Source organism: Equus quagga, chromosome 18, assembly GCF_021613505.1.
Source record: "Equus quagga isolate Etosha38 chromosome 18, UCLA_HA_Equagga_1.0, whole genome shotgun sequence".
Lineage (NCBI taxonomy): Eukaryota > Metazoa > Chordata > Mammalia > Perissodactyla > Equidae > Equus > Equus quagga.
In genome coordinates this window covers 46,988,196-47,012,002 of record NC_060284.1, presented here as the reverse complement: position 1 = coordinate 47,012,002, position 23,807 = coordinate 46,988,196, and the positions used below count along the sequence as shown (strand labels likewise).

At 48.8% G+C, this 23,807-nt stretch overlaps 1 protein-coding gene across 6 annotated transcripts in view; it reads left to right on the top strand.

Annotated features, from left to right (window-relative positions):
* IGSF3 (immunoglobulin superfamily member 3) overlaps positions 1-23,807 on the top strand; it is a 93,181-nt gene extending 69,374 nt beyond the window's left edge. For all 6 annotated transcript variants that reach the window (XM_046645182.1, XM_046645186.1, XM_046645184.1 and 3 more), the window contains 4 exons: positions 10,234-10,644; positions 13,886-14,293; positions 18,106-18,591; positions 20,696-23,807. In XM_046645182.1, coding sequence (XP_046501138.1) covers positions 10,234-10,644; positions 13,886-14,293; positions 18,106-18,591; positions 20,696-20,946 — 1,556 coding nt within the window. In that variant the 3' untranslated portion in view covers positions 20,947-23,807. The remainder of the gene's footprint in view (positions 1-10,233; positions 10,645-13,885; positions 14,294-18,105; positions 18,592-20,695) is intronic.

Here is a 23,807-nt window from a genome sequence, read left to right as displayed (position 1 = left end):
ACCCTCTATCAGAGTCCTCTTCTGTACCAGAGTGTGGAGTGAACAAGCTGTGTAAATGATGGGATGGTTCCTTTGCCAGTTAGAGCCTAAACCTGGACAATAAGATGCTCAGGGGAAGAGGCTATTCTGCTTAAGTGGATTTTCAGGTTAATGGAGGGTTAAGCAGAGACCCCATTTTGTGTGAACCCTTGTTGTGGAAAATGCCAAGGGACCCACTTGCTTGCCTTGCTGATTAGAACATCATGACGGTAATTACGCCTTTTGTGGTTTCCTCTGGCCCCCAAAGTCGGCATGGTGAGCCACGGCACCTGTCACGTGGTTCTGCAGCTGTAGAGGGTGAGGAAGTGCTGACCCCAGGACTTTGCCTGACATTGCCTTTTGAGTAAATTCCTAATATGTGCTTGTCTATTGCTGCTTGGATTCTAAGACTGGAGCGCCTAAGGGAAGAATAAGGAATTAGTTCATGGAAGGTTCAAGTTGTTTAGATTCTGATTAATTTATGGTGTTCCCTCCCAAAGGGGAAAAGAGACAAAAATGTATGGAGTACCTCTTGGGTGCCAGGTTTTATGCTTAATACTTATATTTTCTTTTTAAATTCATCCAACAATGAAATCTTGTAGATGTTTGTATCCTCATTTTGGCTTCCCCACGAGGAAACCAAGGCTCCAGGTGTGTAGGAGTCTTGATGGAGGCAAACCATCTTAGCAAGTGTAAAACTGGGGTGGGACCTGCCATTGGAGCCCAGGTCTCTCTCCCTTTCATATATCTCCATTTTCTATTATACTGTGTTATTGCCTCCTGGGTAGAAAAAGTAGCTGGACAGTTTGCCGTTGCAGGAGCTGCTCCGAGGACTGTCTTGTGTGGCTTTCACTGTGTCGGTTTGCTTGTTGTCACTGTAAAGTGACTTTACAGTGACAACAAGCAGCGGCTGTGGTGCTCACAGATGCACAGTAATGCACCCGGGGCCCTCTGGAGGCTGCAGAGAGCGAAGGCAGGTGCTGCGGCCGCACGCCTCCCGGGGAGCGGCTGAGGCCCCGGGGAGTGCATCCCCTTAAGTGTTACTCTCTCTCCCTTATTAAATATTTATACATTTAGCACTTAATATTTTCCAAAGAGCTTCATGTTCATTTTTACTCTTTTTGCCCCCACACTGTGGTTGAAACTCGTGCTTTTTATTTTGGGGAAGTGGAAGTGGAAAATACCAGTGGGCTGACTCTGTGCTGGCGATTGTTTCAGATACTTGGTGTTTACCATCTCACTTCATCTTCGCCACAACCCCAGGAGGAAGGTACTGCTTTCCCACTTTATAAATGAAGTAACCGAGGCTCAGAGAGGTTCTGCTTTGCCAAAGTCGGATAAAGAGTGAGTGGGAGGTTGGAATTTGAACCCTGGTGTGCCTTATTAAAAAGCATTTGGGGTGGACAAAAGGGAGACTTTGACCTTTTTTAAGGCCATATAATCAGAAATTATTCTTTGTGCCTTCAGTTAGTCTCAGTAACAGAAGAGGTTTCTCTGTAGATGGCTGATGTGGAGGAGTCCTAGCCCTGGTGGTGAGCATAGTAACAAAGCAGCTGATATTTGTGGAGCATCTTGCATGTCATCACCATCCTGATGCTTTGCATGTAATCACTTACTTAATTCTTACTTAATCCACGCAGTGCCGTGAGGGGGTACTGACCCACCCATTTTATAGATGAAGACACTGACACAGAAGTAAATAAATTATCCAGTGATCTGTAATAAGTGGCACAGCCAAGATTCAAATCCAGACGGGCAGTCTGGCTCCAGAGTCTAAGCTCTTAATCTTATTATATGGTGGTATTTTTCTAGACATTTATCTTTCTTCTCAGGAATCCTCTTCGGTACCATGAACTTTTATTTATTCTCTCCTGTCTCTGGTTTACCATCCCTGATTCCCTGATCCCCTTTAGCAAATACTTAAATTTGTTTTTGTAAATTGGAGTCACAAGGTAGACCCCAAGGTTCCCAAGAAACTGTAGAGGTTCCCAAGACACAGTTGGCTAATGGCATAGGAGTTTTATTTGTGCCACCTCTGACTTCTCTATTTCTTCTAACTTCTGCCACAAGATGGCTCTAAGACTTGGGGACACCAGTCCTCAAAACCAGTGCTGGCTTCTCTTCTTTCTTCTCTCTGTATGTACCTTGCCCCACAAAACATAGGTTCTTATCCCTGCTTTGGTGAATGTCTCCCACTTTAAGAATATTTTGTCAAATATTCTGATTCCAGCAGAATCAAGTAGAAACCCAGGGGCTGTTGGCTCACTCATGTGAGTGATAAATGGCTGGTCCTCCCACTGCTGCTGTCATCTTCTCCCAGGAAGGCCCTGTGTGGTCTGTGTCCCAGACCAGCCCTTGCCAGAGCCACTTGCTGACCTGACCACATCACAGGTATTTGATTCATTCAACTCTCTGGCTGGATGGCACTAGTGACTTGTTATGGATCTGTTATTGACCACTCTATATGTGTGCTTCCTGTTCAGTATGCACATCTCCAAGGAATCTTCAAGGAATGCCATCACTCCCATTCTGTTGTTGGTTTAGCTTAGCCTCACTCCCATTGATCAAAGAGTGTGACCCCCAAGGGGCGTTTAGGCAAGACTTTAAGCCAGTTCAACATGTTCGATTCTTAGTTCTTAATCAATTCTTTTCTCTTTTAATTTCAAGGCATTGCTTTGCTTCCTTCTGATTTTCTTTAACACCAAAAACACCCTCCAATTACATATCCCTAAATACAGAAGCAATAAGGGAAATGTCAGCACTCATTTTCCAAATGTTTACGACCGTATCTTGGTCTGGCTATTAAATATTGCACATTAAAATTGACAAAGCAATAAACAAGCCTCCAGGAGGACAGCCTCCGGTGTAGAAAGCCGACTTGTCAGTGGGTGAATTCTGCCGGGATTTTACTGATGGGTAGGCAGGATGAATATTTAATACCCTCTGGATGCTGCCAAATCTGTTTTCTCCAATTTCTTAGTGCTGACCTGGCAGATTGGGAGAGCTAAGGGCTTGTTCTTTGGCTTCCATGAGTCCAGGGCATGTGACAGTGGCTCTCTTTGTCACAGTCTAGTAGGTGACTGGCTGCCTCATTCTTCAGAGGGATTGGTCCCTGCTTTCTTTCAGGAGAACCTGGGGTTCTCTTTCCATCCCGTGTGCATGTGGCTTCTGCTTGCTGGGTGTTCAGAGATAGAGTGAGCATGAGTGCCAGAGCCCTAGAGGGGTCTCAGCCCTCCCCCCACCCAGGCCTTTTTGTCCTGGTGACACCAGATGCCCCTGTTGGGAGTCAGCGAGCAAGCGTCACTGCTCTGTCTGCAGACAGGTAAAGCCAACAGGACATGGCTGGATTATTCCGAATTAGCTGTTCCTGCCTCTGAACTTTTGCTGTTCTCCTTACTCCTCCCTCCCAGTCCCTTCTGTAAGCATGTTTGAGCACCTACTGTGTGTCAGTTTCTATGCCTTCTGCAAGCATGTTTGAGTACCTACTGTGTGCCAGTTTCCATGCTATGTCCTGCGGCTGCAGAGATGGGTTTGTCACATTTCCTGCCTCATGGGCTGTCTGGAGGCCTAGGAAGAGAGAAGGGCAGGGAAGTTTCAAGGGTGGTGTAGAGCTGAGCCAGGGTATGGGTCATTGGCCTGAGAAGGGAATTGTTTTGCGTTGGGGCTCAGAACAGAGTGTGAGTAAAGAACATCACAGAGGGAGGAGGCAGTGTGCTTGTTTTGATGTGACTGAAGCATGGGGTCCAGGAGGGACCCACCTCCCCAGGTGGGTTGGCAAAGGCCAGGGGAGCCCTTTGGTGCACCGAAGCATGAAGGGTCACCATCTGTGATGGCTAAAAGTGAGGACAGACCAGACAGCCTGGATTTGAATGCTGGCGCTAGCACTTACCAGCAGTGTGACCTTGGACAAGTGTCTTTTATAAAATTGGGGACAGTAATATTTATTTCATAGGTCTGGTGAGGACCAAATAGTTAATATTTATAAAGTGCTTAGAATAGTGCTCAGCACATAGAAAGGATTATATAAGTATGTTAAATAAGAATATTCTAAACTGAGAATTAGGATTTTAGATGACAGATCATATACTCCTTTTTTATAACAATTTGGATTAGTCCCCTTACACCCTAAAATGAAATTCATAGGCAATATAACATTCCTGTTCACATGATCCTAAAAATTGTTACAATGTCCTAATTGTGGAGGAAGGGAGGAATTTTTTAAAGAGTAGTTACAATGAATAATGTGTTTTAACCTGTCAGTGCTCAGGGACGGCTGCACCAGGGGGCGCAGCACCGAGGGCAATGCTGCAGGTGGACGACACCGACTCAGCGTGTCAGATGCACCACCCCACGCGGCGCTGGCCACTGGGATGGAGTTTCCGAAATCCTGAGCAGCTCTTGCGACAATCCTGAGCAAGGCAGAGGAAAATCCTCCCTTGATTGACCTGACATATTAAAACTATGCAAAAAATATATATATTGTGTTAATAGTAAAATGAAAGTAGGTTCTAGGCTCAGAGAGAGAGTTTTCACCCGTATGAGTGTCATTTGAAAGCCACGCAGGACACGAGGCAGAGATGTGTTGCATGGAGTCATCCCAGATGTGAGTTTACATCCATCACGGGTTCTAGTCCCTTAAATACCTCCCCCTCCTGCCTTGTCCATGTGGCCATGAAAGACCTGCCCACAGATTTCCATGCTGGTCCTGGGGCGTGGCCGCCTCAGTTGAAAATTGTGGTGGGGAGCTGCTGGCAGGCTCTAAGATGGGAGCAACAAGCTTCTGCTGGCAGTTTAGGAAGCTCTCCCAGGTGGGGGCTAAGCTGGAGGCCTGAGAAAGAGATCATTAGGGGCTCAAATAGCCCGTGTCCGCGGGGAGAGAGGAGCCGGGGGGCTGAGGGCCGTGTTAAGGATGTAGGGTCTCTAAGGTGGAGTAAGTACTGGACTGGCAGATGCCTTTGCCACCTCCTTCCCTGAGAATGGGGCACGATGTGGGTGGTGGGAGCTTCCCAGGCGGCTCTCCCTTCATTCTCTCCCAGTCTCTTGGCTGACTTATTTCCCTCAATTTGAAAAATTTCTGCTGTCTAGCCACTGCCCCCGCATTCCTGACATTACTGATTACTATCACAGATCTTTAATGAAGAACTAGTGTCTTCCTTCTCCCCCTCTCCTCCCTCACTGCCCCTGTCTCCTCACCAGCTACCCTCTGGCTTCTGCTCGCACCACTGCACGGAAACTGCTGTCTCCAGAGTGACCCGCAGCCCCCTCACCACCACACCTGTGGCTTCTGAACATAGTGTGCAGCAGAATCACCTGGAGGGCTAACGCAGGTCGCTGGGCTCCACCAGCAGCGTTCTGATTCAGTGGTTGCAGTAAGTCCTCTGGTGATGCTGGTGCTGCAGGTCCACCGATGGCGCCCTGAGAGCCACAGGTGGTCGGGATCTGGTCTGGAGGGTCACAGGTACACGCTCCAGGCCCCTCGCAATCTGGCCGAAGCTTTCTTTCTAACTTCATCTCCTGCTCCTGACCGCTTCTTGTCCCTGAATACTGTGCACAGAGAAGTTCTCACCTCAGCTCACCTGTCCCCTGTCTCCAGGGTGCCCTTCACTCGCCTCCTCTGCCCGGCGAACACCTCCTCCCTTGTTTTTCAGGGCCCAGCTCAGATGTCACATATTTTCAACACATTCCCTCCCTCCTGGCACAATCAGAATTAAATGCCTTTCCTTAATGTTCCCATACCTGCAATAAAAGATAAATCACATTTATTCAATCCTCCATTTATTAATTTGTTCAGCAAATGATTGGGTCATAGTCTCTGCCCTTCGGTTGCTTATAATTTAGTAGGAAAGATAAGACCTTTAAAAAATTAACTTCAGGGGCCGGCCCTGCAGCCAAGTGGTTCGCGCATTCCGCTTCAGCAACCCAGGGTTTCACCGGTTCAGATCCTGGGTGTGGACCTAGCACTGCTCATCAGGCCACGCTGAGGCAGCATCCCACATAGCAGAACTAGAAGGACGCATAACTAAAATACACAACTATGTACTGGGGGGCTTTGTGGAGAAGAAGAAAAAAAAGATTATCAACAGATATTAGCTCAGGTGCCAATCTCTGGAAAAAATTTAAAAAGAATTTAACTTCAACATAAGGCAGCCTGTAGCAGCTCTAGCAGGGTTTAGGGAATCCTTTATTGGTGGAAGGAATGAGTTTTGAGTGAGAAGCACACACACAAAGCGGAATCCGCAGGATGGGTAGGTTGACGAAGCAGCCGCTCTTCTCTGCTGCCGAGCTCCTCCTCCCTCCTGCTGTTTCTCGCCTTCCTACCCCCTGTCCCTGCTGGAACACAGCAGCCCCTCCGATAATGCAAAACACACCATTCACCATGCTTTATTTTTAAAGATTTTATTTTATTTTTTTCTCCCAAAGCCCCCTGGTACATAGTTGTGTATTTTTAGTTGTGGGTCCTTCTAGTTGTGGCATGTGGGATGCCACCTCAGCATGACTTGATGAGCGGTGCCACGTCACCACCCAGGATTTGAATTGGCGAAACACTGGGCTGCCGAAGCAGAGTGTGCGAACTTAACCACTCGGCCACAGGGCCAGCCCCATTACCACATTTTGATCAGAGGCCTAGGAAGGAAACTCCAGATGCAAAAAGAAAGGATCCTTTCCTTAAACAGGGTACAGCCCGGCTCTGGGAGTGTCCGAGAAGGGAGCTGCTGGTGTGAGCCGGAGTCTGGGCTCACAGGTGGCGCTCTTACAGGTAGGGCTCTCACAGGTGAGGCCTTGTCTGTCTGCAGCCTCTCTTACCCTTTTCCTGCCTCTTCTCCTGCTGATTCATTGTTGGGGATTAATCAAGCCTCAGTCCTCAGCATCTTTTCTTTCACCTCTGTGTTTATTGCCTAAGTCCATTCACTCACACAGCCAAGTCCACGGTTTCTCGGGCTTTCTTTTTGTTTTGTTTTTTTTCCTGCTTTATCTCCCCAAAGCCCCCCAGTACATAGTTGTGTACTTTTAGTTGTGGGTCCTTCTAGTTGTGGCATATGGAACGCTGCCTCAACGTGGCCTGATGAGCGGCGCCATGTCCATGCCCAGGATCCGAACTGGCGAAACCCTGGGCCGCCGCAGCGGAGCATGCAAACTTAACCACTTGGCCACGGGGCTGGCCCCCTCTCAGGCTTTCTTTAAGGTGCATGTGAATCACCTGGGGATCTTGTTAAAAGGCAGATTCTGATTTTGGAGGTCCGGGGTGGGGGCTCAGAGTCTGCATTTCTAACAAGCTTCCAGGTGACACTGATGCTGTTGGTCCATGGACAGCACTGTTCATAGCAAGTTTGCCACTGATGTTTGATGGTTCTCTGATGCTGAGCTTTGACTGTGGGCCTGAGCCCAGAAACCAAAAGAAATGGGAGCAGTGAAAATGTATTGCGTGTTTATGATACCCCAGCCTTGTTGCTAAACTCTTTCTGTGGACTCTTGCTTTTAATCTGCCCAACACCCCGATGAGGTAGTACTATGACTGTCTTCATCTTGGAGATGAAGACACCTACAGTCCTGAAGGGGGCTGGGCTCTCCTAGCTCTGGCGGAAGGTGATCCGTATCACGCTGCCCAGGGCAGTACTGGGCAGGATGCATGAGTGCTTCTTAATTAGTCCTGGAGGCTCCAGTCTCCCCTGGGCTTCAGGAAAGGTCCTCCCTGCCCTTGAGATGTGGGAGGAAATTCAGAGCGTAGAATAGCAGCTGACCCCTCGCCCACCTGTCAGACATGCACCAAATTTCAAAAATACCTCTCTTTCAAGCTTTTCAACACTTCACAATATTTTGACATGGGAAGGGGAGAAATGGAAATGCTTTGAAACATTTCTCCTCCTTGGATTCTTGTCCTGAGACCATGTGACTGTATTGAAGTTTAGTCATAGGACTCCCGTTTAACATATGCAGTTACTATAGCAATTGAGGTTTCCTTAGTAACAGTTGCAAAAATAATCTGGCCCCAATTAATAATACATTTTAAAGCTCTTTCTACTCTACACTGAACAACCCAGTTTTTTTGGCCAAGAACCAGAGAATTCAGGTGGTGTCATTTGCACTGATATAGATGTCATTTGCATGCGGTGAATTGGGTTGGAAAGGAAGGAAAAGGGAGCTGGTTGTTTCAAGTACTATAGGAATCCGATCTGAAAAGTCGGCTGGCAGGCTAATGGGAATCTAGTCTCCAGAGCTTGGTAGCTTACTGGTAAACCCTGCCCTGGACCAGTGTGCCCCTGGGAACTTTGTGCGTTTGAAGAAGGGAGAAGGCAGGAGACTGGGCTTTTCACAAAATAATTGAAACCAGAAGGGAGGGGCCTGGGATGTGGGGTTTCTCTCGAACCTGTGCTTGGTGTGTTCTTGATGGCTTGAGAGGGCCTGTAGGTATGTGAATTCAGCCATCCTTTGTGTACAGCGTCACCTCATTTACCACGGGAGGCGTCCTCAGAGTTGCTTTTGCAGTAGTGGTGTTGGGTATCAGATCCTGCCACTCCTCTCAGCCACTCAGAACTTTTGTCTATGTGGTTGTGTCCAGGCGCCCAAGTGACAGTCTCTGCCTTTCAGAAGTTTCAGTTGCCTTGGCGCATGGGACCCAGACCTTCATGCTGTCTTTCTACACCACGCTCTAAGCGAGCCAGCCAGCCGCCCTGCCAGAGGAGGCCCAGGCAGGACTGGTGGGCTCAGTCCTGGTCTGGATCAAGAGACTGACCAGCAGGGGTGCAGACTGGGGCTCAGGCAAACCTGCCGGGCCTCCCTCCAGGCAGGCGCGTCGCAGGAGGCGCGACTCGCTCTCTCTGCCGCCTCTCTGCCTTGCCCTGGGTCTCCTTCTCAGCTGGTGAGTGGCTTAGTCCCTGAAAATCGAAGTGCAAAGAGGGCTGGAGGTGGGATGGTGCTTTTATTATTAGCTCCCTAAGAGGAACTTGGAGTTGTGTCTTTTTTCCTTTTTTTCTTTTTCAGTAGGGGGAGGGCGGAGGGTAGGGGGAAGCAGAGCCGAGTGTAATCATGATGGAGTGGGTGAGGTCTCACATTACCTTCGTAATATATGTATTCCTTCGTCGGATATATTTCATTAGATCTTGGCTTCTTGCCACCTTAAGGGTGAGCGTAGTCATTAGTTAGCAGGTAGGGTGGCGCTCCAGAGTCTGCCCTCCCTTCTGGTTTTGGAGCAGGATAGCAAGGGGGGACTCTGTTCTGTCCTATTGCTTGTCATTGTCTTCTCAGCCTCTCCCCCCTCTCCCCCCAGGAAGATCACCCCAGCATCCTAACTACCTGCTACCATATTTCTGCAGCACACTCTCACTCGCTCACCCACTTACATATCTCAGCAAACATTGATTGAACACTTTCTGAAGCCCAGGCACTGTGCCGTGCTCAGGGGGTGTGGGGAGGAGAACATCCACAAGGCAAGACTGTCTTCTTCAGGGCATCCTCAGCACTTAGCATCATGAGGGGCACAGAGTGGCACACTCTAGATATTTGCAGATTGAATGGAGAAAGCTTGATCTCTGCCCTGGGGGAGCTCACAGGCTAGGGGAAGGAAAAGCAGCCTGGATACATAGAGAGGGTGCCGATGAAAGCACAGAGGAGGGCCATTTGGCCCAGGGAGGTGGGAACAAGGGAGCGAGGACTGACGAGGAGTAGAAAGAAGGGTCGGAGGGGAGATGGTGGAAGGAGACAGGCAGAAAGGGCAGCTGAGCAGAGAGCAGAGGTCAGGGAGAAACTCCCTGGGCGGGTGTGGGTGTGGGTGTGGGAGGTGAGTCATGGAGATGAGTGAGGACAGTCGGATGAGGGCCAGATCCTGGAGGGACTTGGTCGTGGAAAAAGGAATTTTTTTTCTTTATAACCTATAAGCCGTTGGGAGCCATTAAACTTTTTAAGCAGGGAAATGATATAGGCAGAGTGGTGTTTTAGCTGGATCCCCCTGGAGGCCATGTGATGGCAAGGAGAGCAATCAGGAGAGCAGGAGAGATGGTGAGGGCCGAAGCCGGGGGCGAGGCAAGGAGGAGGCAGATGGAGGGATGTCTGGAGTGGAATCGGCTCCATGCTGTTTTCCTCACACTGAGCCATTGTGTGAAGGGAACCCAGCACTGTCCAATCCTCTAGGAACTGTGCTGGACAAAGGTGAGATTTGGGATGGGCCCCATTTCCAGGAGGGTATGGTGATTCTGCTGACTGCTCTCTTTTCCTCTGCAGTGACAAAGCTGCAGGTGAGCAAATCAAAGAGGACCCTCACCCTGGTGGAAGACAGGCCCATCCAGCTGAACTGCTCGGTCAAGTCTCAGACCAGCCAGAACTCCCACTTCGCTGTGCTCTGGTATGTCCACAAGCCCTCGGATGCCGACGGCAAGCTCATCCTCAAGACCACCCACAACTCGGCCTTCGAGTACGGCACCTATGCGGAGGAGGAGGGCCTGAGAGCCAGGCTCCAGTTTGAGAGGCACGTGTCTGGGGGCCTGTTCAGCCTCACTGTCCAGAGAGCTGAAGTCAGCGACAGCGGCAGCTACTACTGCCATGTGGAGGAGTGGCTGCTGAGCCCCAACTACGCCTGGTACAAGCTGGCAGAGGAGGTTTCAGGGCGCACGGAAGTCACTGTGAAGCAGCCAGGTAAGGATAGAGGGTACAGCCATCCTGGGTCAGTGAGTTTAGTGTAGAGAGACTGCCCAGCGGGGAGGGGGCACGCAGGGCTCTGCGAGGTCCATGCTGCATGTGGATGCAGGTACACAGACCATCATCCTGCTGCACTGCGGGCCCACCCACCTTCCTGTAGTGGGTCCTGGTGCTGATGGCAAACTTGGAAAAGCATCCCTGACTCTGCTATTATGGGCAGCATCTTCCCCGGAGAGGCCTGAGGGGCAGCTGGCTGGGAGGATATGGCAAGGCAGAATTCCTGGCAGCTCCTGCATCTCTTTCTGGGTTTGTAGTTTATACCCTGCATCTCGGGCTGGTGCCAGCTCCATCCCCAGGTTTCCTGCCCAGAAGGCATTTTCTGGTTTCCCTCATCTGCCTCCCCCTCTGCCTTACCACCCATCCCCTGCCCAGGGATGAGGCCTTCCTGTCCCCAAACTGAGTCTCCCCCTCCCCCTCTCAGTCCTTGTGGGTGCAGCCTTATTCTGCTCCAGACAGATGGCATCTGACCATGGCCGGAAAGCTTCCAGGGAGGGCGAGCTGCCTACCTCCGCAGGCCTCAGTTCCACTTTTGGATGGCCCTGGTCATTGAGAAGTCCCCCTCCCTGTAATTCCCCTCTCGGGTTTTGGGTCTGCACCTAGAACAACCTGAGACAAATTTGGGTCATTTCCTTTCAAATATGTGAAGGGAGCTCTTGGATGCCCCTGTCAGTCTTCCATCCTCCTTGTTAAAGAACTCTGGTTCTTTGAACATAATGTGGCCTTAAGCTCCCACTCTATCATTCTGCATGCCCTACAATTTGTTGTCATTGCCTGTGCTTCCTGACAGGCCACTGTGGGATGCTGTATTGTCACCCCAAGTCCTATCTCCATGCCTCTGCTTATGCTGCCCTCTCCACCTGGAATGCGCCTCTCCTGCTGCTTCTTGCCTGTCTTCACTCCATCCCCAAGACTTCACTTAGTACCGCCTCCAGGAAGCCTTGCCTGATCTCTCCTGTAATACCAGGGGCTCCTTATAAAACACATAGTGTAATAACTGCTCATTTATATTTGTTCTTCACTATACTGTAGGCACTCTGAGGACAGGGCTGTGTCTTTGTATCTTCAGCCACTGGCATGGCACCCTTCATACATAGTGGTTGAATAAGGAATGAATGGTTGCTTTCCTTGAATGCCCCAGGGCCTTTGTACTTGCTGTCCTCTTAGCCTGGAACATGTTGACCATAGATATTCATTTCATTTGTCTCGTTCTTCCTCAGAGAGGCGTTCTGGCTTATTTTAACTAAAATAGCACCGTAGTGCCTCTGCATCCCCTTCCCCATCCCCTCCATAGCACATACACCACCTGGCATCTTGTTTATTTACCTCTCCGTATGGAAGTAGTTAGGAACTACTTAATCATATTTATACATATGGAAGTTCAGTTCTTATCATTTATTTATTACTTATTCATTTATATATTCTCATATCTATACATTTGTTGTCTATCTCTTCCCCTGGACTAGAAGCCCTCTAAGTGAGCACAGGACTTGGTTTTCTTCACTATTTTCTTCCCACCACTTGTCTCCCAGGAGGCCTCCATGAACGTTTGTTCAGTAAGCAAACGGAGCCACACACAGGTCCACGTGCAGCCTGGCCTGCACTGACTGCCTGGGACCGTTCCCTCCTTTTCCTCAGGATACTGTATTTCTAAAACCGCCCCAATCCAGGGATTCTCATCGGCCTCCCAGCTACCTTCCATGCCAGCCCTTCCGGCACATTAAGAAGGAAGCTCTGGTCTACATGGTTCCTGTTGGTATTTCCAGTGACCTTCAGGCCAGTCCCTGGGACTTTCGACGGGAGGTTGTCATTTGGCCCACAGATGCTCTTTTGGGTTTCTGTTCTTCCTCTGTTTTCAGTTCTGAACGTTTCTCTCCTGGGAGAACAGGACAACCCTCCTGCCCGGCCGTCCTGCTTCATCGCCGTCTAGCCTTTCCCTTTTGTTTGTTCCAAAACCAAGAACTTCTTGGTGGAGCCTGAATTGACAGAGGGAATCTCCCCATCCGAGACTGCAGACTCACGTTGGCGAACTGGGGCAGTGCAGAGGGGCTGTGAGGATCCTCATCAACACACATTCAGGGAAATCTCTGTTTATGGGGACTGTTAGCGCTATAAACAGGAGTCTCACAGGGCACAGATTAAATCAGCATGTTCCCCTTTTCAGCTGAGATTTTTGGTTGATATGTTTTTCTTCGTTTTTTCTTTTTCTCTGCTTCTAGTTCTTTTTCTCCCCGCCCCCCCACCCCCTCTTTTTTTTTCTGATGAGAAATCATACCCTTATGGAACTTTTGGAAAGTACAAAAAAACCACAAAAAGAAGAAAATCATATTTCAGTCCAGAGACAACCAGAGTTAACTGGTTTAAAATATATATTGTTATTTCTAATTTTTTGACTTTGTAATTACAAGCATAATCACGTGCACAATAAAGCACTCTGACAGTTTTTAAATGTATGAAGTGTACACTTTCAAGTGTACAAAGGCCTCGTTGGGGCCTTTGATGAAGCTAGGTTTCTGCCATCAGGACACACCGTCGTTCACGACACTTCCCCCGGAGGACCTCCCTGGCTGAGTTTTCAAACCACCAGTTTCATCAGTGTCAGTCCTTTCTTGACTGATGTCAGATCAGCTCGGTTCCCACCTTGAGCGAGAACCTGTGTGGGTTTTTTGTAGGAAGGTAAGAACTGCGATTCTTAGGGCCAGCTCGTGGACATATTAAACTGGGTTTCCTCTGCAGCTGGTTGACAGCCCAGCATATTCCAGCCGTCACATGGTCAGTTTTGAAAATTTGCTCATGCTTTGAGAGGGTTTGCCACATGCCCTTTCCTGTCCCTTCCCAGCCACCCCTCCAGTCAGCCGTACGTGTCATGGTCAGCTGTCATTGGGATGTACAGGCATCTACAGCTCCTGCTTTTCCTCTCCAGGCGTCTGAACTGATGGGGTTATAGACTGGGGGACGTGCAGCTGTTAATGTAACAGTGAACTCCTCGAAACTCAGACCCTCGGACACAGGGTCAAGGGACTCAGCATGTTTGGGGTGCCACGCCTGAGAAGTGTTTCTGCTACTCGAGTGTACTGCTGTCCTTCTGTATTTGGAAGGCCCCCCTTCACCTGTGCTTGGAAAGGGTACGTGCAAGCTGCTTATTTTCTTGTTGCTGATATCTCTTTGCTCGCCTTTCCAGATAGCCGCCTGAAGCTCAGCCAAGCACAGGGGAACCTGTCGGTTCTGGAGACGCAGCAGGTGCAGCTGGAGTGTGTGGTCGTGAACCGCACCCGCGTGGCCTCCCAGCTCGTGGTGGAGTGGTTTGTGTGGAAGCCCAACCACCCGGAGCGGGAGACCGTGGCCCGCCTGAGCCGCGAGGCCACCTTCCACTATGGAGAGCAGGCAGCGAAAAACAACCTGGAGGGGAGGCTGCACTTGGAGAGTCCTTCCTCGGGCGTGTACCGGCTCTTCATCCAGAACGTGGCAGTGCAGGACAGCGGCACCTACAGCTGCCGCGTGGAGGAGTGGCTGCCCAGCCCCAGTGGTGTGTGGTATAAGCGGGCAGAGGATACTGCTGGGCAGACGGCTGTTACGGTCATGCGACCAGGTGAGAGTTAATGTCCCCCCGTCTCCACGGCAGTCAGTGCTTCCCCTGTGAGTGTAATATTTTATGCACTGCATACAATTAATTTGTTAGTTAATAAATTGTTTGCAGTTCAATATATGAGCATTTACATTTTGCATTTGCATTCGAAATTGTCTCCATTTTTTTTTTCTAATGAATGCAAAATTGCACATCTGGCTTTGGCCTAAGGCGATTCTGTGTCTTAACTAGAATAACATGTGTCAGTTATTCCAGAGCACAGGCTATTTTCTTTTTAAAAAATACCTTCAGATTTGGACAAGTGGTGTTTATGCAAAAATCTTGAAACAGCAGCCGTGTGGTTCAAAAACTTAAGTTTGTGGATTTTCAGTGGAAAAGAATTGATTCACACGCTTTAAATAGAAAAAGATGAAGTGTCTGCAGCCTTCACTCTCTCACTTCCTACTAATTTTCCTGGTACTAATGACTGTTCTGTGTGGCCTTTTGCTTTGCTTGTCTCTATTGTTGTTTCTAAAGTACCTCAATGCGTGTAATAGGTGTAACTATTGTTACACATTAAAGCACATTATTAAAGCTAAGATTGCAGGATCCCTGTGTCCTTTGCAGCATCACACCATCGTTCATCCGTATCGGAGCAAAAGGACGTGGAGCAGCAATGAACTTGTGAGCCACGTCAGTGTGCATGCTCTGTCTTGTCTGCTTTCTGAGCATCCCGAGGTTCTTGTTCGCGCTCGTTGGTACTGTTGGAAGCCTTTGTACTGTCTTCACGTCTGAGCAGAGCAGCTGTTTTGGTTGGTGGGACATGGGCGCTTCACATCGCGCCAGCCCCGCAGGTCGCAGGACACACTTCTGGGAGCGGACACACCCTCTGTAGCAGGAAGGGGCATTGTCTCACTCCCCTGTGTCTTGCCAAGCTGGAGGGAAGTCACCTCTACTTTGAGTTACTCACATTTCCCATGACCTTTCTCTTTCTTGTTTTTATCTTGCCTAAAAACTGCTGCTTGTCTGTTTGCAAAGGTAAAACTTTACAAATACAGACACTGAACACCCTCCTCTGCCACCTCCCACCCATTTTGCAGATCACCACACTGAGGCCCCTGAGTGGAGTGGGAAGAGACAGATGTTTATGGAGTGCCAGCTGCATCCCAGCCACAGTTAGGCGATTTATGTTCAGTCCTCACAACAACCCCGACGGGTAGATCTTACTAAGGAGCGAACTGAAGGGAAGCACCACACGCTAGTGCGAGCAGACTGCACGGGTCCCCCAGCTGTCCCTCCTGCACGCTCTGCGCTCCCGGCGTGGCCCAAACCTATAACCCCAGCCTGTCTCACCTTTCAGCCAAAGGAGCAGCCTGGATCGATCTTCCTCCCTCCCTCCCTTCCTTCCTTCCCTGATTGTATAAGCTGATCATGTTAATAACAAAACATTTGGGAAACAGAAAAGTATAGGAAAAGCAAAGTTATCTATAATCTCACTACCTATGTGTCTTCATATTCCCTCTGTCTCTCTTGTTGAAGTCAAGATCTCACTGCTTTATGCAGATGTATTCAAAGATTTTTTTCTGAGGTATAAGTTGAACATATAGAAGACTTGAAATAATATAGCTCTAATAGTTATGTTAAGAAAATCATTGCCTTGCGTGTTTAGGGTCAACCATAGTATGAAGTACATCAAAGACCGGCTCCCCTCAGTGAGACTATAGCCGAGAGGTTGTGTTTGGCTCAACACAACTCATCACATACAGACCAGACACGAGTCGGTAGTCCAGGTAACGGCCATGGGAGCAGATAGCATGATGTAGAGGGAGGGGCCGAGATGAGCTGCCTTCCTGTCGCTTACACCTGCAAAAGGAAAGTGTGTTAAAGTCTGAACAGGGAGATGATTTGGCCTTTTCTAGAAGGGGACAGACGTGAGGAACCAAACTGGTAGAGGAGGGGTGTTGTGGGAAGGTGGAAATTAATTTCATTCAAAAAACTTATATCGAGTCATTCATGCGGACAAGGCACTTGAACGGGCCAGAAAAAATTTTAAGTGGTTAGAATAGAAGAAAGCAAGGGGAGAGTAGATGGGGGAAAGAGTTCCTTCTGGGGAAATGAAATGTCCTAATGGTCTCTGACCACCTTGCCATGATGGATCCATTGCGCACGTTACCCAGGGCCACCTCCTGTGACACACTGGCCACTAGGAGCTTTAGGGACACTGTTGGACTCTGGAGGGCAAAAAAGCATCTAGACCGCCCTTGGTCTGCAGCATTTCTCTCTAATGGCTTTGGGGGTTCCACATCAGCCGTGCTCTCTGGAAGGAGAAGCTGATGAGCAAGGCAGTTTGAGTCGCCTAAACTGATTTCGTCTTCTCTGTCCTGCTGTTCTGCCTTCCAGCATCTTCTCCCCCACGAGAGCTGAGCTGATGCACCATGCCCGCCACTTGTAGCCAGTTCCTAAGCCTCTGTGTGCCAGCGGTGCACACCGAGATTCCAGATGGGCCGAGGGGGATGTGGAGGGGCTTGGCAGAGCCCCACAAAGTGGTAGGAACCCCAGCTTTGTGCTCACCTGCGAGTGACATTAAGCCAATTCATTGAAAGCCCAGGATAATACTTGGGAAATGCTCCTAATTGGTCTTCATCCAAGTAGAATCCAATTTAGTATCTGTAGTTTTCTTGATGTTACGTTGGCATCTTTCATGAGCATTTCATAAACAGAGCCGAAGGGAGGCCTTTTAGGAGCTAGTGAATGAATTATTTGTTTAGGACCTACCCCAGTGAGCCAAAAAGAAGGCAACAAAATAAAGAAACAGATTACAGCCTGTCTGGTGGCGTCTGTGAGATGTGACTCACCTGCTCGGGTTGCTCTCCATGGCTCAGTTGGGAGGACACTGTCCATGTCATCCTCCTGGCAGAGCCACGCTGAGGGCGAGGGGCCCTTTTAGGTCTTTTGGCTGTTTGGCTTCAGTCCTTGGAGAATATTTAGCTCCTTGGGTTCACTAAGGCATGAGCAACAATCTACGTGCACACAGTTTAAATTCAAGAGCTGCCGAGGAGTGAATTTGTTTCCCAGGGCTGCCATAACAAATTAGCACAAACTTGATAGCTTAAAACAACAGAAATGTATTCTCTCACAGTTCTGGAGGCTCCGAGTCTGAAATCAAGGTGTCAGCAGGGCCATGCTCCCCCCGAAGTCTCTAGGGAAGAAGGCTTCCTTGCCTCTTCCAGCTTCTCATGGCCCCGGGTGTTGTCTGGCCTTCCTTGGTCTGTAGCTGCATCACAACAGCCTCTGCCTCCATCCTCACATGTCCTCCTCTCAGTGTGTTCCCTTCTCTACTTATAAGGACACCCATCATTGGATTTACCCTAATCTAGTATGAGCTCATCTTAATTACATCTGCAATGACCCTGTTTACAATTAAGGTTATGTTCTGAGGTTCCAGAGGGACATGAATTTTGGGGAGACACTGTTCAGCCACCAACGGGTTACAGTGAAAATGTGTCCCTCCCTCCCTGGATTCCCCATAAGCAGCCACGTTACCAGCTTCTTGTGAATTCTTCCACAGAAGAATGTCAGAATAAAATGTATTTCTTCTGCATACAATGATAGGTGGACTACGCAGTGTTCTGTCCTCTAACAATGTTTCTTAACAATGTTTCTTGAGTCTCCTCCCATGTCTCTGCACATAGCACCACCTCATTCCTCTCAATAAGTGCATAGCATTCTATTGTATGGATGTTACTATAATGTATTTAGTGATGGACATTTAAGTTGTTTTGAGCAAAGAAATTAAAACAGCCTTTTCTTCCTTCTTTGTCCTTCATTGCCCCCAGATGCCGCCCTGCAGGTGGATACGGTGGTCCCCAACGCCACGGTGTCCGAGAAGGCAGCTTTCCAGCTGGACTGTAGCATTGTGTCTCGCTCAAGCCAGGACTCCCGCTTTGCCGTGGCCTGGTATTCCCTGAGGACTAAAGCTGGAGGGAAAAGGGGCAGCCCTGGCCTGGAAGAACAAGAGGAGGAGGGGGAGGAGGGAGCGGAGGCGGAGGAGGGGGAGGAGGAGAACCCAATGGAGCGGATGGCCCTGCTGAGCGTGGGCCCAGATGCTGTCTTTGGCCCAGAGGGCAGCCCCTGGGAGGGCAGGCTTCGCTTCCAGAGGCTCTCCCCATTGCTCTACCGGCTCACGGTGCTGCAGGCAAGCCCCCGAGACACGGGCAACTACTCCTGCCGCGTGGAGGAGTGGCTGCCCAGCCCGCAGAAGGAATGGTACCGGCTCACGGAGGAGGAGTCCGCTCCCATCGGCATCCGTGTTCTGGACACAAGTGAGTTTTCCCAATTTACAGAGGAAGGATGTGACTGTTGATTCCAACTGTGTCTGGGGGATAAATTCAGACCTTGATTATGGGTTAATAAGCAGTTTTCTTACCTGTCACGGGCACTTAGGATTTGACCAACCATCTTATATAATTGACCCTTGATAGCTCATGCAAAAAAGTAGGGATAGAGTTAAAGCCATCATATCCCACCTAATCTTCATAATCAACTTGATGCTCCACCAGATTCTATTTTAGTAAGATTTCATTATACAAGCACATCGTTAGATGCTACTTTGTTACTCTTTAGAATATCCAACCTAGTCTCTCTTTAGCACTAATTAGTAAGTGCTTCGGACTCATAAGGGAAAGAAAAAAATTGAAGCCTGAATACCTCACTGTCAGTCTTTCTTCTTCTCAAATTCCTGGGTCGTTTTTATTTTGGAGGGTAACTTGGAGGTTTGGGTGGATTTTGCACAGTTCGTTGGGAAGACCAGCCTAGAAGGCCAGTGATGTTACAGGGCATCTGGGAAGAGCTTCACACACCCCACTCCCATCAGCTGTTGCTGCAGAATAGTCCAGAACTCAGTTTTCATCATTCTGAGGGACTCTGTGAACAGAGACTGCAGGAAATACTTGCTGACCTGAATTACTTGTTCTAACAAGGCACTCTTTTGGTTAGCCCTCTGTCAAAATGTGGAGTATATCAGACTGAAAATGGTGTTTGTTATAGTGCATTAGCGTATAGTGTAGAAATTAAAAATTTGCTTGAAATTTCAGTTTCTTTTCAGTCAAAACATTTTGCCAGATCTTTTTTTTTTTTTTGAGGAAGAGTAACCCTGAGCTAACTACTGCCAGTCCTCCTCTTTTTGCTGAGGAAGACTGGCCCTGAGCTAACATCCGTTCCCATCTCCCTCTGCTTTATACGTGGGACGCCTACCACAGCATGGTGTGCCAAGCGGTGCCATGTCCGCACCTGGGATCCGAGCTGGCGAGACCTGGGCCACCGAGAAGTGGAACATGCGAACCACTGTGCTACCAGGCAGGCCCCTTACCAGACCATTTTGATTTGAGTTTTTGAGTTTTGTCACAAGCTGCTGCTTTTCTTTGATTACCTCCTGTTTACACTGTGTTAGAGAGAACCGTATGAAATTGAGCTTTTGTAGATCACAAGTGGTTGACTATCAGCAATTTCATACGCTTTGGAAATCTAATAAGTGTATGTTAAATTTTCTTAGTCATACTGATGAGCAACAGCACGAGTAGGAGGGAGAGCAGAAAAAGACCTAAATCGTACTCAGACCCCCTAACAAGCTACTGAATAAAAGTGCACTGTCCAAAAGGGCAGGGGGTTAGGCCACATTTTATCTGTCCACTGTGGACATCCATGTTTATTAAGCTTCATAGAACAGAGACAGCATCCGGCAGCCTTACTTTACAGAGAAGATGCAGACTCCAGAGGCTGAGCTCCCGCCGAGGTCTCAGAGGTCATAGAGCAGTTCTCCACCGAGTCTGGGGCACGGGGTTGCATTCTCCTCCATATCCAGGAATAATTAACACTGCGTTCTGTGCAGCCACAGACACTGCGGACATTTGTAAATGGTCCATAATGACATTGTCATTGATAATGTTAGTCAACTAAGCATCATTTCTGGTAAAACTGCTCTCAGAAGCTGGTGGGGAGGGAACGTGTTATATCCCAAAGAGGAACCTTCGGAGTAGAACTAAGCAGAGAGGGACACGAGAAACAGAGCTGTGCAGGAGGTTCAGGCTGAGCTGGAGTCAGCTCCTTCCCCATCCTAGAAGCAGCTGAGTTCACAATCCATACACCACCTTTTAGGATGTGGCTTTCCAAGCACTAATCCTGGCTCTCAGGGGGAAATGGAAGCACTGCTTTGTTTGAACTGACGGCTGTGAATTGGAAGAGGGGCTGTTGTGGGAACAAGAAGAGAAGGGCAGTCCCCCCACCGCGAGTGGCAGTAGTGGAGAGACAGGATGGGCGCCGGAGTTCCACCCAGTCACTTCCGTTGGGTTGAGCGAGGTCATGAGGAACAAAAGTCAGCATCCCAGTTCTCAGCCCTCACTGTCTTGTCTCCCTTGTGGCCCTTTTCAGGTTCCACCCTGCAGTCCGTCATCTGCTCCAACGACGCTCTCTTCTACTTCATCTTCTTCTACCCTTTCCCCATCTTTGGCATCCTTATCATCACCATCCTGCTGGTGCGCTTCAAGAGCCGGAACTCCAGCAAGAACTCTGATGGGAAGAATGGGGTGCCGCTGTTGTGGATCAAAGAACCACACCTCAACTACTCCCCCACTTGCCTGGAGCCCCCTGTGCTCAGTATCCACCCAGGAGCCATAGACTAAGGGGGTCCTAAGAAGACATCGGCCACGGAGGAGCAGAGGAGCTCCCTTGCTGCCTCTTGCTCTGCAGTCAGACGGCGGATAGCACCCAAACTCGGGAGTGCTCGCGCAGAGAATTGTCAGACTTGAGAAGTGTTTCAAGTCCCCGTCAGTCACAGAGACAGACTGCCTTTAGGCGGCAGTCCTGGTGGTTAGCTATTTTTGAGCAGATGCCGTCATCCTGCGGAATTAGGTTTGTTTTTATTTTTGGTAGCGTACTGAGTAGCTCCAGGTGCCACATCTACTCACTGACTTAGATAGTATTCTCAGATCGATGTTACAGGGGCTCTTCTTCTTTGTAATGGACTCTTTTTAAATCCCTTTGGCTTCCCCTTTTTTCTGTAATGTTGTGGACGAACTTCTCTTACATACAACTGATGGCAAAAGGAAGGACAAACTTTATAGCGCAAAGGAATCTCTTCCAAGACTTTTCGTTTTTGCACACTTGAAAATGCCGCCTGTGGATCAAAATATACCCAAACATTTTTTACTTTCTTAACAAGACTTGAAAATTATGTGTAATGTGGGCCCAATTTGTATCTTATCTTTTCCCTCAGCTGGAGTTCTTGGAACCACTTTGGAACCGAAATGAAAGCATTGAATTTTGCTTCAAAGAACTGTCTGTACAAGAGAAATCCTGCATAACCCCATTAGGAGTAGATGGTGCCCGGCCAGACTATGTGTTAGGGAGGCAAAAAAAGGCTTCATCCCAACCTTGCCAAAAAACAAGAAAACTTTCTTGGAGAACAAGTCAGAAGCTCCAAACAGCACACACTTTCCAAGTGAAAGGAGGCAGAGGCTGCTTTTAGCAGCTCCCAACTTTCGGATCCATCAAAGCCAGTGATTAGTGAAGGAAGGAGAGAGAAGGCTGGTTGTTGGCTTGATGTGTTCTGCACGGACAGTCTCTGATAACTGCGAGCAGGTGGCTTCTATTTTAAGGTGCTTTGCCAAACTCTAAAGTGGAAGTGGCCACTGAACCTGGAAGGGGGACATCTCCGAGCTGAACACACGGGGCCCAAGCAGCCACTGTGTGCACTGATGGAGGGCACTGGGGCTGACAGCTGTTCCTTGAAGAGTGGGCCAGCCAGGGGTGGGAGGGGGGTTTCCCGGGCCTGACGTCGGAGAGTGGGGAGGAATAATTGCCTCTCTGGAGGTATGACGACTAGGTTTTTCTTCCTTCCACTTAGATTTTCCTCAAAGATAATTCTGTCTTCCTTGTTCACCATTTCTCTCTCCCTGCATCTCACTGCCATGAGAATATCAGCCCAGAGGAGGTCCAGATGCAGCCCTTTGTAATCCTTTCGGCTTACCTAGTCTCAGCAGAAAGTGATCACCTGCTGTTGTGTGTGGGTTTTTTGCCCTTTGTTAGATCTTGTTTGTGGTTTTTAGTGATTCAGTTCATTGTGATGGCAGCTTTTCATTTGAATACCCTTAAAGCCCAACAAGGGCTGATATCATCCTGTTATTTTACACTGTTGGGCGAGATGCTTGGCTCCCTTGGAGCATCATCAGTTGCCAGTATTTCCTTTTGCTCACTCCCTGAAGATGTTTCTATGCCCTGGATTTCCCATATTTTGCTGGCCAAGGGTGGCAGCTCCCTTCCTCTGTGAACTTGCCTCTTGAATCCCAAATGATTTCTCAATTTGGAAAAAGCCACTAGGCCTTCTGGAACTAAGTGTGACTAGAGAGATGGCCGCAAAACTCTGTTCTGAGACTGAACAGACTCCGGAGCAGGCTCTGGGGTTCCCCAGGCCGTGTGGGCGCTGATCTTGTCGGGGTCTGCAGGCGTGCAGGTGGCCTCGGGGCTCAGTGGATGCGTTGTGCACCACAGCTGAGGGGAGGCACGGCGATTGCTCAGCCGCGTTTGCATAGGCTTCCAGTACTCTTAGGAGACAGTGTGGGTGCCAGCCTCAGCCCCGCTGCTGCCTAACATGCTCATTTTCATTTCTTATGCTGCAGCCGTGCTTTAGGGGTACAGAATCAGTCAGCTCAGTGGTGAGGAGAGAAAGCAGTCTTTTGCCCCATTTCTTCATTTCTGGGGTGTGGGCTTTCAGTGGGAAATTGCTGACCCCTAATTGATAGAATGAGTCACTGGGGGAAGATGACTGATTTTTCCTCTGAGTGGAATGATGCTGGAGGGCTGGCTGGGACTGGGATGGGTAATGAAGGTTCGAGTTTGAATTAGTTCACAGCCGTAGAAAAGTAGGCATTGCACATAATTATGTGAAGCAGTTGTGGGAAACTTGAAAGAAGAAACCGAAGCCAGTATTTTAATAATTGCTTTTTCTGTGTATTTTCTATTGGGCTGGGGGATACCCTCCAAGGGGCAGCTTTTCCAGCTTTCAGTGAAAATCCCCAGGACCTTGTTTCTTTGGCCATTTCTATGGAAATGTGGTGTCAGAAGAATGGTAATGGTGCCCCCCAGTGGCTGCAAGACCTCACTGCACCTCGCCTCCTGGAGCTTTTGTCCTCTGAGACGGGAGCAGAAAACTGCTGACTGCTCTCTTGACTTATCGACATCTACCATGTTGCATTCATGAAAAACTACACTGTGTGAGGCCCGTTCCAGGACTTGGATATGACCACACCCTCTTTCACCAGGGTGTTTCTGTAGCAAGTTTTCATATTCTTTACAAACAATGGTTTCTCTGCGTTAATTGTTGAAGAGAAAAAAAAGAAATGGGGTAAGAAAACTACCCATGCATGATGTAGAGAGCTGTTGATTTGATTTTGTTTGTTTTTTTTAAGGAAAACTATTTGTAAGATGTTGCACTAAAATGTTTTATATACACTTCAGAGACCTGTAGTAAATTATGTTGAAAATA